At 40.9% G+C, this 15091-nt stretch overlaps 1 protein-coding gene across 1 annotated transcript; it reads left to right on the top strand.

Annotated features, from left to right (window-relative positions):
* The first annotated feature begins 7540 nt into the window (after window positions 1–7540).
* anln2 (anillin, actin binding protein 2) lies at window positions 7541–15007 on the top strand. The gene is made up of 22 exons (XM_030786422.1): window positions 7541–7622; window positions 7713–7901; window positions 8119–8226; window positions 8393–8571; window positions 8751–8843; window positions 9369–9471; window positions 9917–10210; window positions 10313–10431; window positions 10684–10778; window positions 10876–11005; window positions 11135–11270; window positions 11726–11905; window positions 12009–12135; window positions 12290–12338; window positions 12748–12813; window positions 12927–12956; window positions 13066–13087; window positions 13239–13348; window positions 14153–14239; window positions 14327–14434; window positions 14600–14748; window positions 14842–15007. Exons 1-22 carry the CDS (start codon window positions 7541–7543, stop codon window positions 15005–15007), a joined length of 2622 nt encoding a protein of 873 aa, XP_030642282.1.
* The last annotated feature ends 84 nt before the right edge of the window (window positions 15008–15091 follow it).

Below are 15091 nucleotides of genomic sequence, written 5' to 3'. Positions count from 1 at the left end.
AAGAAGGAATACTTGCCATCAATTCCAGAAGAAAGGTGTGTGTGTGTGTGTCTGTAAGAAACGAGTCACAGACTCAACAATACGTTTACAGATTAAAACACCTTTGACTTAACTGTAACAATATTCTCATTGGAATCCTTGCTACATATGTAAACCGATGAAGTTTGTCCCCACAGTAGATGGAGATGTACAAATAGTATGAGCATTAAAGTTAATAACCGTGGTAAATATAATGTATAATGTGACATTAATACTAATGACAAAGAACTAGTTGTCGGGATTTGATGCTGAAGAATGCAAAGTGTTAAGGGAATTTTGTTAGCTTGTGTTAATTTCTTCTTTTTTTATTTTTGGTTGTTGTATTGTAAAGTAACAGGTCTCGTCGACACTCCTAGACCATTTCCCTCAATGCTGTAACCAGTGTCTCTCAGCTGCTGTGTTGGGAGCCCACATTGTTGCACATCCTGACTCAGTTAGGTCTGTCAGTGCTTGGCTGGAGCAAAAACAAAAAGTCCTGTGGGGGTCTACAGGTCTACAGTTGAAAACCACTGGCTTTTAGTGTACACAGCTTGCTCTGAAATTCCACATGGTTCAGAATTACTTTGCACAATTTGGTTTTTTTTTTCCCCTCACCACAAACGTCTGAGTCTGACATCTGGGCCTATTGAACCACAGATTCTCCCATTTTGTTTCAGTTTTCAGAAGCTCAACACTGATGTTTCACTAGTTTCTCACTAGCAGGTAGCCAAGTCATTGCGAGACCACATCTCTGGCTGATGTCGGGCACTTTCGTATAAACGTATTGGCGGTACCTGTTATAGTGAAATCCACGGTTTTCTGGTTAACATGCTGGTTTAGACTGACCTACGACTTGCCGAAATCTACATCAGGCAGGAGTGCCGGATTTGTTGGTCCACGAAGGAGGGGCCTCAGCTAACCTTGTTCTGAAGCACATACCTCACTCAGCTATGCAGCCGATTCTACAACCCCCAAGGGTACAATGTTCTGATGACATTTGGCATCAGTAACATAATGGTACAGACACAGTAACCGCTCGTAACTACAAACTTGTGCTCTTTGTATGGAGATGACGTAGTATATGTCTGGTGCAATGGTTCACCACTTCAAGAAACCATAAGACAACAGCCCTGCCTGCCCTGCTATTTTTTTATGTTGTTGTTGTTGTTGTTGTTGTTGTTTTTCTGTATACTATACACGGTCTACTGAAACTTGCTTAGATCAGCCTTCATGTTCACAGAAAGTGATACATTCTGCAAAAATAAACTGACAGTAGGAAATGGCTGAAATAATCCGTGAACCATGTAATGAAGAGTTGCAAAACCTCATTTGTGCATTTACCACAACTGCTTGCATGAGAGATTTTGAAACTTTGAGATCTAAAGTTGCAGGCAATGATTTTCAACTCATTTCAAGATGCACATAGTCACCTGTCGTTGCCAATGAATGCTTGAATCCAAGAACTCTAGCGCTGCATGCGGAGATATAGAACCACCATTTATCTAGTCTTGAACAGAATAGGAAAAAAAATTGACTTTTGGCTTTTTATGATGCTCCCATGTTATCTTAGAGGCATTCGATGTAAGATATAGGAAATACTTTGTCTAGGTTTTTATGAATCTAAGATCTCTTCCAAGGAAGAAGAGATTGTAAGGTGTCAATGGAACAGTTCTCTGGGACAGACTATCCTTTAACTGCTCTCTTAACCACTCCCCTATCCCAGCAACCTTTTTAATGGTAGACATGAATATGAGCTTAGGTATTGTTTTTATTTTTTATAATATATATATATATATACATATATGTATGCAGATTTCAGCATTTTCTTTTGTTTTCTTTCCTTTTCTCTTCTGTTTTCTCAACCTAACTGTTTATTATTATTATTATTATTATTATTAAAGATGCAGTGGTTAAGTTTAAACTAGTTTTTGTCTTTATTTATTTATTTATTTATTTATTTATTTATTTTGTCCTGTGACTTAATCGTTTCTGACAGAAACATGCAGATATACATTCATGTGTCTGTACTTCATCACTGAAACTTGCAGATCCACATACATCTCACATACTACCCATTTTCTCTCAGTACAAGATAAAACCACAAAGCCTAATTTTATTCTTATTAACAAGATTCACACATGTGAAAACATACATTTATGTTGTGTTGAAAACAAAGAAATAAACAACAAATCATATGTAATTGTGGCATTCAGGCAAATGTTCATCAGCTTCCAAAAGTCATTCCAACCTGAAGTTCCTTTGACAGAACACCACTGGTCCAGTAGTGTCCTTATGATTTCTGCTGCTTCTTCTTATTTAGATGTTGTCCATACTCTGGGCTCACACAAATCTTCTTGTTCTGTGTGGTTGTAACTCTAAGAGAGAGAAGGAGAAGACAGTGAACTTTAGTGCTATTGGGACTGAGTTTGGTAGATTAAAGTTTTCATCCAACATGGGGAAGTGACATGTTCATTAGAAAATGGCGGAACATGAAAAATAAAATTCATTCAGTGTAATGTGATCAGTTTGAGTATGTTTTAAGAATCTGGACAAGTACAACATGAAAAAATGAAATCTATTCAGAGAAAAATAAACGAAAAATAAACCCTGAGGGTGACATATCACTTGAAAGTACGAGACTAATTATCTCTTCAGTTTATTGCCAGATACTTACACAGAAGCTTGCAGCGGGCAGTCTTTGGAAGTCTTAGTGACAGTCTTCACCTGACCTACTGGAATTCTCATTTTCTTGAGTTCGTGACAGCATGATTCTGTGGTCCCAAGTGCAAGAGCTTTGACAAAGAAAAGCAGACAGGTTAGTCTTTGTCTTCTTAACCCTGCAGTACAACGTCCTGACTCCTGCTTCAGTGTTTCCATATCCAAATAATTACGTTTTTTTCTAGTGTCCTCCATATAAGAGAACAAATCAAATAGAAACGATAATACATAACCAAATACACCAGGCTGCATTTAAAAATTCCATGCCTATAGTAATTGAATTTGTCGTATTATTTCTTTTCTTCCCTCTGCCCTGTATTGTGTAATGCACAGTAGATCATTTAGAGAGGTCCATTTATCTGCCAAGTATAATAGTGTATTTCAGTGATATTTTACTTACGTTGTGCATCTGTGCTCAGCAGAACCAACATGACCAGTCCAAGGACCAGGCAGACAAAGGTGGTCTTCATGATGGTGTTTGTTATTGCTTCTCTTCTTGATTGCAAGGTTGATGGACTTTGCAGCTCTGCATCTACCCAGGGCAGCTACATCTTTTATAGAGGGTCGATACGCCCAGTGTGATTTCCAGTTCTCGTGCTGATATTTCCATACAAACCAGTAAATACCAAAAAATGATTCCCCCACCCTCATAATGAAACACTGTACATAAATATAGAGATCTGAATCATGAGTGCTATCTTTATCACTGATCCTTGATGGTGAGAAGATAAGAGAAACTCTCCGGAAGTGACGGAAATTTCATCGTTCGCATGCAGTCACGCATCAGATCAACGACACTGACCCCCTGGAAAACTACAGAAATAGACACTTTTTCTTTCCTCTGGTTCTGTATTAGCGCTGCAGGTCAAATCGGCCCGTGGGTTACGTCATTGTTGACAGAGCGACACTGTACATTTAGTGTGTCCTAATTACTGTTGACCTCCACCAATCTAAAATATTCTACAGGTCTGTCTTTCAGTTTGGCCCCCTTTGTTTTAAGTAGTCAGATTCTTCTTCTTAGAAATCAAAATGGCGGTGGGAAACGATATGGAATGAGCAAAGAACAAAAGGAGTATCTGTGTGGTATTTGTTATATTTCTTTCAAACAGAACAAAATTATACAGATGTCATGTATTGATTTATAAATCTCTGGCTGTACTTCGTCTATATGCAAAACAATGAACACAATTTAGGAAAGGAATAGTAAAAAAGAAAAAAGAAAAAAAGAACAAGAAGAAGAAACCAATACAGCGGATTTTTGCAGTATGTTCAGGCTCCAAAAAACTTTTTGTCCGTTTCTTTGGTTTCTGAATGTTTCTTTTGTTTGCTTAAAATTTCTTTTCATTGTATTTTAAGTCATAAAACCATCTCATATCAATCTAGTCATTTCAGTCTAATTTAAACCACAGGAAAATTACATCTTTTATCAATCAGTCAAATGTCACAGCATTTTCCATGACATGCAACCGTTCCTGCGGTAAGGGCCACTTGTCAGTGTGTTGCCACATATTGTCACATTATGATAAGTCACTGAAATGAGTCATTTAAAGCAATTGGCCAAAGTGCCCAGTATATTTGGATATTGGTGAGGCCAATTAAAATATCCCTAAATGTCCGTTCATTTGTAAAGTTTGTAAATCAAACACTCCCAGTGTACAGATCTAAGAATATTGTTTTCCTCACTCCCTGGTCTCATTTCATTGTGAGTCACTTCCAAGTGTTCGATGAAAAGCAGACAGGGTGTTTTTGTAACGTTTCCTCTCTAAATATTGGTCAGTCTTGCAGTTTAGCGGTTGAGCTTTTATTTGCACCTCTGCATTTTTGTCAGATTTCTTCTTGCTGCAGACCATCTATTCTGACTAAATTTTTGATGAGTCAATCCATTACACTGTTCAGTACCTAACCACTGCCTAAAAATATACTTGAATTGTAATTTCATTTTGACACTAGATGTGAAATGAACTCATCGTTCATTGCATTTTACATCTTACGTTATATTTGAATAAGACATTCACACTGATAATTCAGAACATGAGCATAATAAATTCATTATATAATTTGTTACTATAATTTCTTTTTTGTAAAGAAAAAGCTAATCAGAGCTGAGTTGTGGCATGACACTGATACAGGAAATGATTGTTAAAAACTTGTCTATGCCCATGTACACAGTGGGTGATGTTATTTTTTAACAGGGGAGATGGCCAAGTGGTCACTGAAACTATCTATAGAGTATATAGGCGGACGGCAGGTTGATAAGGGGGATGCATTTTGTTCATTTTGCCAACACGGGGGATGGCATCCCCCTCATCCCCCTACAGATCGCCTACATATAATAACATTTACCACAATGGAATTTCCATTAAGAACAATGAGAACTGACAGATATCTCAAGCTGTTCTAAACAGCATATTAATCCCTGTACTGCTGATGTAGGTTCATAAACAATAACAGTAACAACAAATGGGCACAACCATATCCGATCCAATCAGATTAGATCAGCAGTGTTTCACAAGGTTGACAATTGTAAAGTGTATAAAGCTAGCACGTCCTTATGGTTTTATGATGTGCGGGCAAAATTTCAGCTTTAAACCAGCATATATTTCGTGTAAAACCACAGCACAAGTACTGTTACTGGTGCTCCCAGTCACATTAGAAATCAAGCATAAATTATGAGAACCCAGTGCAATATTTTTTTTCACAATAATTTCAAATGACCTAGACAAACACATGTAAAATAATGAAAAAAAAAACATATCTTTTGATCAGCATCTTTCATTGTGAAGAATTTTACATATCTGGGTACTGCAGCAGACATCATGCACTAATGGTATAGCATGGTAAGGAATGGATCTTTGCACAGTTTACCAAGAGAAGTGTGGGTAACAGCAGATATTGTTAAGATACAAAAATGCAGTAAATGATCAATTACTTTTACAAAACTCATTACCAGTTCCATACATATGAAATATTTTTGATGAAACTGGTAAAAACTAATCTGATTCACCTCATTAAGTAAAAAAGACATAGCCAATATTAGGTACTTCATATTACAATATCTAGACCTGCAGATCCCAGTTAGGATAACATTTTGTCCTTTCAGACATTTCAGATCCTGGAGCTGACAGGGTCAGCGAACTCCCTCTGTGAAGTTAGTGCCTGTTCACCTCTGAACAGCATAGTCTGTTTTGTTTTTTTCAAGCACATCAGGTTTCTTTAGGGAGAGAGAAGAGTGTTTGTGGGTTCAAATTCATGCTCTTTTTCTTCCCGAAAATATCTTGAGAAGATGTAAAAAGAATACACTTCATCCTTCAGCCAGCATAAATTCCTTATAAGCACCCTGGGTTCAATGGCACCCTGAGAAATGGAAGTGTTGTTTCCTTATTGCAAGCATCAAACACACATGTCTGTACATATAACACATACACACACACACAAATATATTTACAAGAGCATATCTTGATGCTGAAGATGCAAATATAACTTGAATCATCAACGACATCTGTCCACTGTACAAAACACCTTGTATGAAAGGGCCTCAGGTGGCCATGCCCTGTCTGCCAAGGAACCTTTCACTCTGGGCCACAATTTATGAGGACAGTGACTGTCATACCTGTCAAAGTGTTGATCCCAGATTTTTGACTCACATATACACTATATACACTGCCAGTTTATTGGGAATATTCATCTAGTGACCTGTGAGTCCCCCACTCCCTCCAGAGGTCTTTGGTACACCAGTACAGTACAGACTGGGGCCCCCTTTAACCCCCAAAAAGCCAGAATTCTTCGGAGCATGGTCTCCAGGTAGTACTGTAGATTTTAACAGGATAAGTTTAGTTACTAAAATATTTGACCTGTCAGTTTAAAATACATGATTTAAGATTCGGTTAAAGTGTATTTAAATATGTAATTATTATCAAGGCTCAGAGATGAAAAAATGGTTTCACACGAAATATGTGGTCATTTTTCAAAATCCAGAAATTTGAAGAATTTGACGAATTCACCACTCTTGAACTCCGTAGTTTTCCTATGCAGCACTATGTGCGCATGCGTCAAACACCCGCTGAAATTCAAACGTTTGAAATAGTCAGAAAAGAGGTCGGTCAACAACAGCATAGACGTTTGAATGCATATTGACAACACAGAACAATACAGCGACTTTTTAGCATCGAGGTATGTTGGAATTTTTATGACAGCGAGTTTTAAGATAATCGTAAGTTAAAAGATACTTGCTAAATTATTTAAATTACATTTCAGGTTTTGTTGCCCTTTATTGTCCTGGCATTTTGTTCGTTATGGCTTACACGCCCAGTCAGACTGGTTAACTGATATAGTTAGCTGGCAAAATTATTGATTTGACTTAATATTCTGGTTAATACAGCTAGTATAGCCTTGCTTAAAATATGTTTCTGTCGTTTTTATCAAACTACAGAGCAGACTGACACGTCAGTGATAGAAGGGCAGCCTAAATGTGACGCTAGGTTTCTTCTCCGTCTTGTTTGCCGACTGAAAATGGCGAAGTTAGATAGCGAAATAACTAACCTCGGTACTCTATTCTGTCGTAACGTCACTGAGCTGTCATTACACTAAGCAGTCTAAAGAGCTAACTGTTCACTACTTACTGACTTATCCGTCATGCTATAATTACCCTGTCATCAAATTAACACATTCAACTCGTTTATAACAACTAATGGTAGGGTTGTGCAATTCTTAGCTGCTGTTAACTTCTTAATTGCGTTTTCCCGTTGTTCGCTGGTATTTGCCTTACGTAGTCGTTGTCTGTTTTTGAATAAATGTAAACGAAAGGATGGACAACAAGGACCAAGCTGTCCAAAAAAGACCAAGAGAGCCACTCTTTGATACTGAGGAGAATATCTTGACAACTAGCGGTGAGTGGCTTTTGATGTACTCAGCTTGCACTTGTTAATGCAGTCAGTTGATCGGACAGTTCGTTTATGCTCATGTGCCTGACTATTCAGACAGCGAGAATGGGCAGAAGAGACGTCGTCTGGCCGTTGAAGGTGTCGAAAACCAGAATCCTCAGCGGCAGACTGGTGGCACTCCCAGCAGGCCGCACCCGCGGTGGGTAGGGCTGGAGGTGAAACCAGACACACCAGCTATTGCCTCCGTCCAGTCCAGACTGCAGCAGCTAACCCGAGGACAACAGGGTGAGTTTAAGATCCAAGTCCATTTGCAATATCATACCAAATGTACTGACCAAGGTTTACGCTTTTGCTCAAAAAGCATAAACCTATCAGAGGGATGTCAAGGTATTTGCCAGTGCCAGTCATATATTATTTGATCAGGTGAAGACTTTTTGACATGTTCTAGATGCTATTTTACATACTTTCCAAAGTGTTTAACAGCAGAGTGTCCTTCTTGTAGGAGCGGGAGCTCCATTAGAGCGGTTTTCCTCAGATCCAGGGGAGGGATCCTCCGGCCCTGTCCCCCTTGTTGTGGTTGAAGGCTGCAGGACAGATATTTGTCACATTGGTGAGACTGCTTTCAAATGTGTATGTGTACCAGACGAGTAAATTGTGTCTTGATGTTATTTTGGTTTGTGTTAGATTGAGCCGAAACAATAATGCTTCTTTACTGTAAAAATGGGTGTTGTGAAAGGGGTATGTTGTTGCTGATGACGATGGTGTTGTTGTTTAAGGTGAGAATGAGTTCAGTTCCAGAGTGGAGCGATTTGAAACCACCATCACCCCTCAGAGCAGTCCTTCCCGCTCCACACCATCCCCATGGAAGGGCCCCTCTGGTTTTGTGCACAACATCCAGCAGCAGCTGCAGACTTCTGAGACACAGAGCACTACAAAGGCTTTGCTTATCCGCAAGGTACTTTCCTTCTCACATAGCAATGCCTTCAAATCATCCAGATCTTCCACCTTACCTTTAGATCTCATTGACCATCAGCAGTTGGAGACAACATCAGCAGCTTGCTCCAGAAGATAAAATAATGCTACCAAGTCATAAAACTTGTCAGGATGTAATACCTCTCTGTTACACCCTTCCAGGAGAGAGAAGATGAACTCCGTCGCCTCATTAGGCAGCCGGTCGCAGAAAATATGTGGCTGAAGAGGAACTGGTCCGACCCCACACTGGATCGGGTTTGTTACCATCAGTTTTTTTCTGTGTGGGGGGTTTGTTTGTTTGTGGTGTAGTACCTGCTTATGCAGCTATGGAGGTTGCAGCCCATGGCTCTTGACCCTCATATACAGTCCCCTGTAAGTCAGTCATGTCACATTCTAAATGTGTACGTTTTACCAGCGGGTGAGACCAGTCATCTCTGTCTCCCGGTCCAGTAGAACATTCCAGTGGCCTCCTTTACCATCCCAGGACAAGAGCATTGTAAGCACACTCCTCTGTATGAGAGGACGGGTGGAGCTCCAGAGGGTTTTTTTTGTTGGTTTGTTTGTTTGTGTTATTTTGGGGGTTTTTTGGTCATTCCTTGGTCACATCTGTTCTGGGCTTACTTTGTTATTGCTGTTATTTTTCTCTTATTCACTCAAGTGGAAGTTAAAGATAAATATCTAAACTCCCAGCTGTGGGACCTTCATCTCTGGGTGCTGCACACTGCGTGTTCATGTGTGCAGGGAGGCCCTTGACTCAGCTTGTCTTTGTGTGTTTTGCAGGACGACACCAGTGTTCAGTCTGATGACATTGGAGACTTGCCCATTTCTACAGAAACTGCTCCGTCCGCCGGTCCAGAGCCATGTCTCACAGATAAACATGCAGGTGAGAGGTTCTTTGAGCCAGAGCAACAAGCTGGACAGCTCTAGTTCAGTTCACAATCAATTCAAGTGAATGAAAGCAAAGAATTTAAGCATCATATGTCTGTCAGTGTTGTTTAGTTCTTTGTTTTTATATAGATGTGCTGTAAATGATGGCTTGCAGACTTAACTTATTTTTTTAAGTTAAATGTTGGGTTATCACAGTGTTGAAATAGCATTCATTTCAGAGATTTGTCAACAAAAGTCACAGTACAAATGACTCAATTTGTTGACCAGGTCCAGACTTTGGTATTGCCACACATTCAGGATATTTATAATTGAATTTTAATTTTAGCTTCAGCAGAATTGCTCAGCTAGACTTGTTTGACAATGCAAATGCAAACTCTGGAATGTTGCTACCATACGAAGACATGAAAATGACCTTTGTGATTTCTGCGCTTGTGCCCCAGAGTGTGACATGAACTCCCACGAGGAAATGAGCACTTCAGCCATGATTGACAAGATGTTTGAGGATGTTCTGCAAGCTGCAGACCAAGAGGAAGAGAAGGAGAAAGATGGGGTTGATGAAGAGAAGACAAGAGCAGGCACTGACAACGTTGCAAGAGCAGAAACCAACGAGAACATACAAACAGAAACGGATGAAGGAGTGGTAACAGAGGATGAAAAAGATGAGGTTTTTGATCTCTGCGAGGAAGACCACAAAGAGAAAGCTGATAAAGTCAAAGATTGCAGTGATAAAGATGGTGAAGCTCAAGATAGCAGCGATAAAGCAGAAGAAGAAAAAGAGACGCTGATAAACTGCAGCACAGAAAGAGAAGATGAGCCTCTGGACAGCAGCAGAGAAGAGGAAGAAACGAAAGAAGAGACTCATCTGAGTGGTAACGAGGATGATTTGCTTACCCTGCCACCCAGCTGTGTCCTTTCACCACTCAGCAACTCAGTGGAGGCAGCTGTCACCCCACTGGTAAGGCGGCACCCCTCGTACTGTTACATTCGTTTCATCATCTTAGTTCTCTGTTTTTGTCTGTAGACACCATCAAGTTCACTAAGTTTCTGTACCAGCGTTCCAGTAAATCAGTCAATGATGGCACTGTTGATTGATGTGCATTGCTGGTGAGATTAGTGCAGGGAAAAAAGGGGTAAAGGAAGCTCTGCTTTTTGCTGCTTTGTTTATGTGTCTATGACAGAGCTGTATGTGTTATGAATGTTTTTACAGAGACTTACATCCACTGTGCCCAAACCATCAGTCTTGATTCTTCCCCCCGAGGATTTAAGTACACCTCCTCCAGAGAGCATACCACCTCTGTACAGGTGAAGTCCCACTCATGGCTACCCACTCCAGTAACGATTCAGTAGTTTTTGTAAAGATGTTTATTAATGAGTGTTCTTCTTGAACTTTGACCGACAGCATCGACGCGTACCGCTCCCAGCGTAAGACCGCTCAGCCGACTTTTCAGAGCGTGACCCCTGGGGTACAGAGACGGGTTCCCAAAACGTCGTGCCTCACGCCAGCCATCAACACAAAGGAAAGGATTAAGGTTTGTCTCAGTGGAGCTTTGTCCAGATCAGATCAACATTGTCTTCAGCCGTTAAAATATACACTCAGTGACACGCAGCCCTAAGGCTTATGAGTAACCGTCGTGCGTGTGTGTGTGTGTGTGTGTCAGGTTTTGAATGAAGAGGCAGTGAAGTTGGAGAGAGTCATCAGTCAGACGCTCCAGGCCCTGAGCTGCTGCATAGACGAGGAGCACGGGAAAGGCTCACTGGAGGAGGCTGAAGCCGAGAAACTCCTACTCGTCTCCAGTGAGGAATCAGCTGTTTTTCAGCTCCTCTCTCCCTGTGTCCCATTGCAGCAGACCTTATTTCTCTCCTTGCCTTGTCTTTCTCACTCTGCTGATCTATGTGTGGGATGGTAAATTTTAATGTCTTCCGCTGGGTAGCCTTTTCTGTGAGTCACCCCCGCTTCACCTATCCTTAATCTCTGTCCCATATCTTTGTCCTTTAATTATACTGCCTGGATCTCTCTCTTGTCTTGTCTCTTTTTCCCCACTTGTGTGAATCCTAGTACTTATTTTTATAATGTATCCACTCTTTCTCATTTGACTCAAGGTTATTTATGATAATGTTACACCATCATTCAATAAGTTAGTACTATTTCAGTGTCATATGGAAACAATAAATAATTGTATAATATTGTAGTAACTGTACACTGTAGTATCCAGTGGTTAATCAACCCTTGGTGACCTGTGTTCGTGCAGGTGAGAAGCGCACAGCCCTTTTGGCAGAGGTGTGCAGACTGAGGGAGGAGAACACAGGAAAAGCAGGCAGAGCCGAGGCGGAGTCTGACAGTCCTCCGATGCAGCCATGCAGGGGAACCATCACCATCAGTGACGTCCAGCTCCCACTCAAAGTGGAGTTTGTGTGCTCAGCCCACGCTGGTGAGTTTGTCACCCATGTTTGGAAACGTACTTGCCTTTTGTGTTGCTTTAATATGGCTTTATTAAGGTTATTGTTCAATATAATACTTGTGTTTATTTCCAGGTCGTCCCACTCACTACTTCTTTGTCCTCATTCGTTATGGGCCCTGCAACATCGTGGCCACCCCATTGGCCACTGCAGCTGATGCTAAGAATGGAGATACCATCTCTTTTCCTACCCTGATCTCTCTGTGAGTCAGTGTGCATGCATGACCGTATTGACAAGTCGGCTGTACAGTTGTTTAGCGAACTGTGTGTTATTCAGACTGACTGCTGTCTGTGTCAGCCCATGTCCTGTTGTGCTGCTCGGTGTATGAGCCACTGCATCTGTCCTGTCTTTTTCAGCCAGGACATCCGCTCAAACTTTGAGATTGATGTGGAGGTCTACAGTCTGGTGAGTATCTTTTATGACAAACTTTTCTCTTCTTGTTAGTCATCAGATTCATCTGACCTGGATTTTTTAATGTGTAGCTGTATAATGAAAGATGGATTCTACAGTGACTTAGCCTTCATTATAACCTCAGTGAAACTGAATTTTTAATGTTTATTTATTCATTTGTTTTAGCAGCATTTTTAGAGGTGTTCTGCTAAGCCTAAGAGACGTTGTCTCTCCATTAGTGAACTCTTGTGTTTGGCCTAAATCCAAACCTTTTGGGAAATGGTCTTTGATCAGGCAATAATCTAATACCATGCAGAGGAAAAACCTGATCATTTGTCCACTCTTGTTTTATAATGCTGTACAGCATCGATTTGTCTGTCTATGTAACCGTTTTGGTGGTGTGGGGTTTTTTTTCCATTTATAGTCTCATAGCCTAGGTAATGCCCCCAACAGTACTCCTCAGCAGTACCGCAGCTCCACCAGGTCAAAGGTGAATCTGCTTTTCTTTCATTTATTTCATTTTTTAACTCATTCAGCTTCGATGTCTAATCATGTTATTGCTATGTCTCTTTTATTGACCATTTGACACGTTTCACTTTACAGGTTACAAGGAAGGTTCTAAACAGCATCACGGTGACTGTCTTTCTTTTTTTTTTTCCTCCCCTTTTCAATCATATCTCAAGTGTGTATTTTATATGTTATTTTATTCAATGCTTTTGTCTCACTTTTTCTTGTTCAACAGAAATCCAGCCACAGTATGACACGTAAGTACTTCTTTCCTGTTTACTCATAGCCACGTGACTGCAGAGGTAATGCACTTCTGAGAAGGTTTCTTCATGTGGTATTGTTTTTTTTTGTCTTTTATTATCTTTGATTATATCAGCTGTCAATAGTATTTTTCTTTTCTCATCACAGCCACTACCCAGGCTGCTCTCATCTCCCGCCGCTCCTCTAACTTCACCCTGGTCGGCTCTCACAAGATCACCTTGGCCTCATTAGGACAGAACAAATTCCCTTTGGACAAGGTGGGCTCATAAGCTTTTCTCTCTCTCTTTCTCTCTCTGTCTCTCTCTCCCACATCTTCAACATAAACCTACACTTTGGAGCACATTGGAGACATTGCTAATTCCATCTGCACTGTCTGGGTGTACCACCAACTGCCTACATATAGGTTAAACTTATTGACTTGGTCTCATTAAGTCTGTTCAGTGGAGGGTTGGGGTGAATCATGACATTACGGTTCCTGTGCTAAACTTAGCGAGTGAGATCAGGTGAGGTTTTTGTAACGTATTTGGTGGTTGATGAGGCTGTCTGTTTTCCTCACAGCGGTGGGTTTTCTGGTAAAGTAACTCTTCTTCTGCTTCCATTTTGTTTTGTTTCCTCTGTCTGTTTCCACTCAGATGAAGTTTGATGGCAAAATCAGGCGCCTCCTTGGAGATGAGTTTCAGGAAAAGGTTTCACTCATTTTCCTCTCCTCTTTACTCATTTCAAGCTTTCTGCCTGCTATCTAGCAGACTTGGCACCTTGTGTCTGTGTCTGCATTTCTATGTCTGTGTGTGGTATTACATTAAATATGGCATTACATGAACTAATGGTGTTACCTGACGAACAGAAACATGAAGTTCTTGACTTCCAAGGTCCTTATGTCCTTGATTTTGATTTGTTTATTTAAAACTAATTTGACTTTTTTTGCATGTACAAGCTGGATGAATCACACATAGCTATAATTTCAGAGCACCTACCATGTGTGCACTAATGTCTCTTCCATCTCTTGAACTTTCCCCCTGTCTCTGTCACTATGACAAACTGTGCTCTTCCTCTGTGTCTAGGTGCCTTTCCTCTCACCTCTAGAGGGACACATCTATCTTCGCTTGGATAGCGAGAGCCACTCAAATGTTCAGCACCAGGGCTTTCTGGTAGGTGTTTTTGTGTGATTTTTAATTAAGAACAACTGAGACCACTCTGTCAGTGCTCCTGAGTCTCTGTGCCTTTCCCTCCTGCAGACCATGTTTGAGGATAAGAACGGATTTGGCGCTTGGCACCGACTTTTCTTTGTCCTGGAAGGAGACCGCCTCCTTTATTGGAACCACCCCAATGAGATGGGAAACAAGGTGGGCAGAAGTTCGCTGTTTACAACCAACAGAGCTCTCAGTTCTTCCCTCACTCATACTACGATACTCTCTCAGCTCTATAACGCACATTGAAGCTGCTCACAGACACAGCTATGATTCTTGGTTGAGTGGTCCCTTTTTATTTTTCTGTCTTTACCTTCCTAGCCTCCAGAGGGCACCATCCCTCTGTCTCGCTTCACCAGTCAGTGTGTGAAACCGGTGAAAAGAGACTCCTGTGCACGGCCTTTCACCTTTGAACTGGTGAGCACTAAGACTTTGGAGCAAGAGGATAAGGGACCCCACGTACTGACAAAGTAAGATATGTGCTCATGCAAGTATTTGACTTATAGAGACGTACTGTGTGTCAGGTTGAGGTTCTTAACTAAGAGAGCTCTGTACTGGTTTAGGTGCTGGTTCGCAGCAGACTCTTCAAAGGAGCGTACTGAATGGATGGAGAAACTAAACCAGGTGCTCTTGGACCTACGCACATGGACTCAGCAACCCGGTCCTGCCGACAACCATCAGCCCAGTACCTCTTTCAACAGTGGGACATCCAGAGAAAGCATCCTATAGAAAACCAGGGGAGATTTGGGGTTTTTCTCTTTGTTTGTTTGTTTGTTTGTTTGTTTTTCTCCCTAATACAGTTTATCTGTGCAG

The sequence above is a fragment of the Chanos chanos genome, chromosome 1 (genome assembly GCF_902362185.1).
Source record: "Chanos chanos chromosome 1, fChaCha1.1, whole genome shotgun sequence".
Classification (NCBI taxonomy): Eukaryota; Metazoa; Chordata; class Actinopteri; order Gonorynchiformes; family Chanidae; genus Chanos; species Chanos chanos.
Note: the sequence above shows the minus strand (reverse complement) of the source record. Positions and strands in the feature narration are given on the sequence as shown.

Excerpts from the sequence above, each read along its gene's own strand:
- anln2 (XM_030786422.1), top strand. The coding sequence starts at position 7,541 with ATGGACAACAAGGACCAAGCTGTCCAAAAAAGACCAAGAGAGCCACTC. Across the intron at positions 12,957-13,065 it reads AGGTTCTAAACAGCATCACG|AAATCCAGCCACAGTATGAC; the intron begins GTGACTGTCTTT and ends CTTGTTCAACAG. Across the intron at positions 13,088-13,238 it reads ATCCAGCCACAGTATGACAC|CCACTACCCAGGCTGCTCTC; the intron begins GTAAGTACTTCT and ends TTCTCATCACAG.